A 1,576-nucleotide genomic window follows, 5' to 3' on the forward strand; every position below is an offset into this window, starting at 1 on the left:
CATTAGCATGTATTTAATTCTTAGTCATTTTAGACAGAAGTTCAAATTAAGTGCCAATAACTGTTAAAATGGCCGCCGCTCGGCTTCTGCCTGCTGGCCCCTCCCCCCTCTTCTCCTTCAGGCAGGCTTGAGGTTGCCAAGCAACCAGGACCAACTGCCTAATCAGCAGAGCAGTTACTGCACTGTTTTTTTTTTTTTTTTTGTAGAATAAAAAATAATATGGTTTTGTATAATAATAAAACAATAATGAAATCATTTGAATGTTTCAGAAATTATATTAACGAGTAATGTGTGATAACGCAATGACATACGTACGCCAGCCGGGGTCAAACCCGCGTTTTTTAAAATGGAGAAGCAGGCACTCAGTGGTTCAGCGAAAAGAAAACAAAAGAAACAAAAAAGAAGCCAAAGATGCTGCTTTGGTGCAACAAATACCATCCACCTCAACATTGTTTCACCAGAAAACCGAGGCAAGATGATGGTACTCAAAACAGCGGAGCCAGGACTACACCTCACCGCTCAGACTACAAGCAGGATGCTAACGCTGCTAGCTCAAGTTCACCGGAGACGTTTGGTCGTGGTAAAGCGGCACCGCCTCCTATGGACACCGTCCGGACCAGAACTATGGCGGACAGCAGCCAACGGACAACGGCAGCCTGACCTTCGTCTGATCACATCGCTAGCGGAGGATGAGGCGGCGGAGAACGGTCGTTTTCGCAAAATGACCAGGATAAAAAATGAACTTCGGACAAAAATGACCCAGAGACGCCTGAACAGTCTGTCACTCATGACCATAGAAGCCGAACTGGTCCGGGAGTTGGAGTTTGATGACATTATCCAGGACTTTTTTTTTTATCGAGGAAGGCCAGAAAAAGATGATGCAGGTGAGTCTGATTCATGTCTGAATGTGTTTAAGGCTGGTATGTGATTGGAGGATGAGCGAAGGGGCGGGAAGTGTGAAAACTGATAGTTTGAAGTTGTTGTTGTTGTTGTTGTTGTGTTGTCGTGGTTACAGCCGACAGTAACCGTTAATGTTCCAGGCAATAAACGGACGTTTTTCGCACTAACTCATCGTCATGGTAACCTCATCTCGTCAACACGTCCTGGCGGATGTTACAATAATGTCTGTGCAGCGAGAATGAAAACGTGAAGTCCATCATTGTGTGGCTATGATACGTGCATCAGTGCTGGTATAGGTGGTATAGCAGCGCCCGTTTTTTTGTGGTTGTGTGTTGCCCGGTGTCGTTATGGGAACAGCGTCTTTGTGCGTGCTGTTTGCGTGTCCAGGGCCCATGGTCATGATCAGTGTTCCCCAACCCCCGGGCCGCGGACCGGTACCGGTCCGTGGATCAATCAGTACCGGGCCGCACAAGAAGTAATTAGTTATTTCTGTTTTATTTAATACGGTCATTTCCAAATAAAAAAAACGTTTCAAAATATAGATATAGATATCGATATCTATATAGATATAGATTCAAAATGTAGATAGAGTAGTAAGTCCCCCTCTATTATAGTCCCAGTCTAAGTCGAGCGGTCTTTTATTTTGAAACGTTTTTTTATTTCGAAATGACCGTAT

The 1,576-nt window shown here is 44.5% G+C and overlaps 2 protein-coding genes across 7 annotated transcripts in view; one reads left to right on the forward strand and one right to left on the reverse strand.

The window, feature by feature from the left end:
- Positions 1-1,576, reverse strand: part of gpc6a (glypican 6a) — a 165,662-nt gene that overhangs the window by 61,034 nt on the left and 103,052 nt on the right. The window lies entirely within an intron of this gene.
- The window catches only part of LOC113746360 (uncharacterized), a 17,928-nt gene that overhangs the window by 3,221 nt on the left and 13,131 nt on the right, over positions 1-1,576 (forward strand). The window contains exon 1 of one of the 5 annotated variants that reach the window (XR_003462795.1): positions 285-884. The exons of 1 other annotated variant lie outside the window; for it this stretch is intronic. Coding sequence is in view for 1 of the 4 variants with exons in the window: in XM_027281731.1 (XP_027137532.1) it covers positions 347-884 (538 nt within the window). In the remaining 3 variants the exon portion in view is untranslated. Of the gene's footprint in view, positions 1-284; positions 885-1,576 lie in introns of those variants that run through there. 3 more of the 5 variants (XR_003462797.1, XR_003462794.1, XM_027281731.1) reach the window with 3 other exon arrangements.

Source organism: Larimichthys crocea, chromosome VIII (assembly GCF_000972845.2).
Source record: "Larimichthys crocea isolate SSNF chromosome VIII, L_crocea_2.0, whole genome shotgun sequence".
In the NCBI taxonomy this organism is placed as follows: Eukaryota; Metazoa; Chordata; class Actinopteri; family Sciaenidae; genus Larimichthys; species Larimichthys crocea.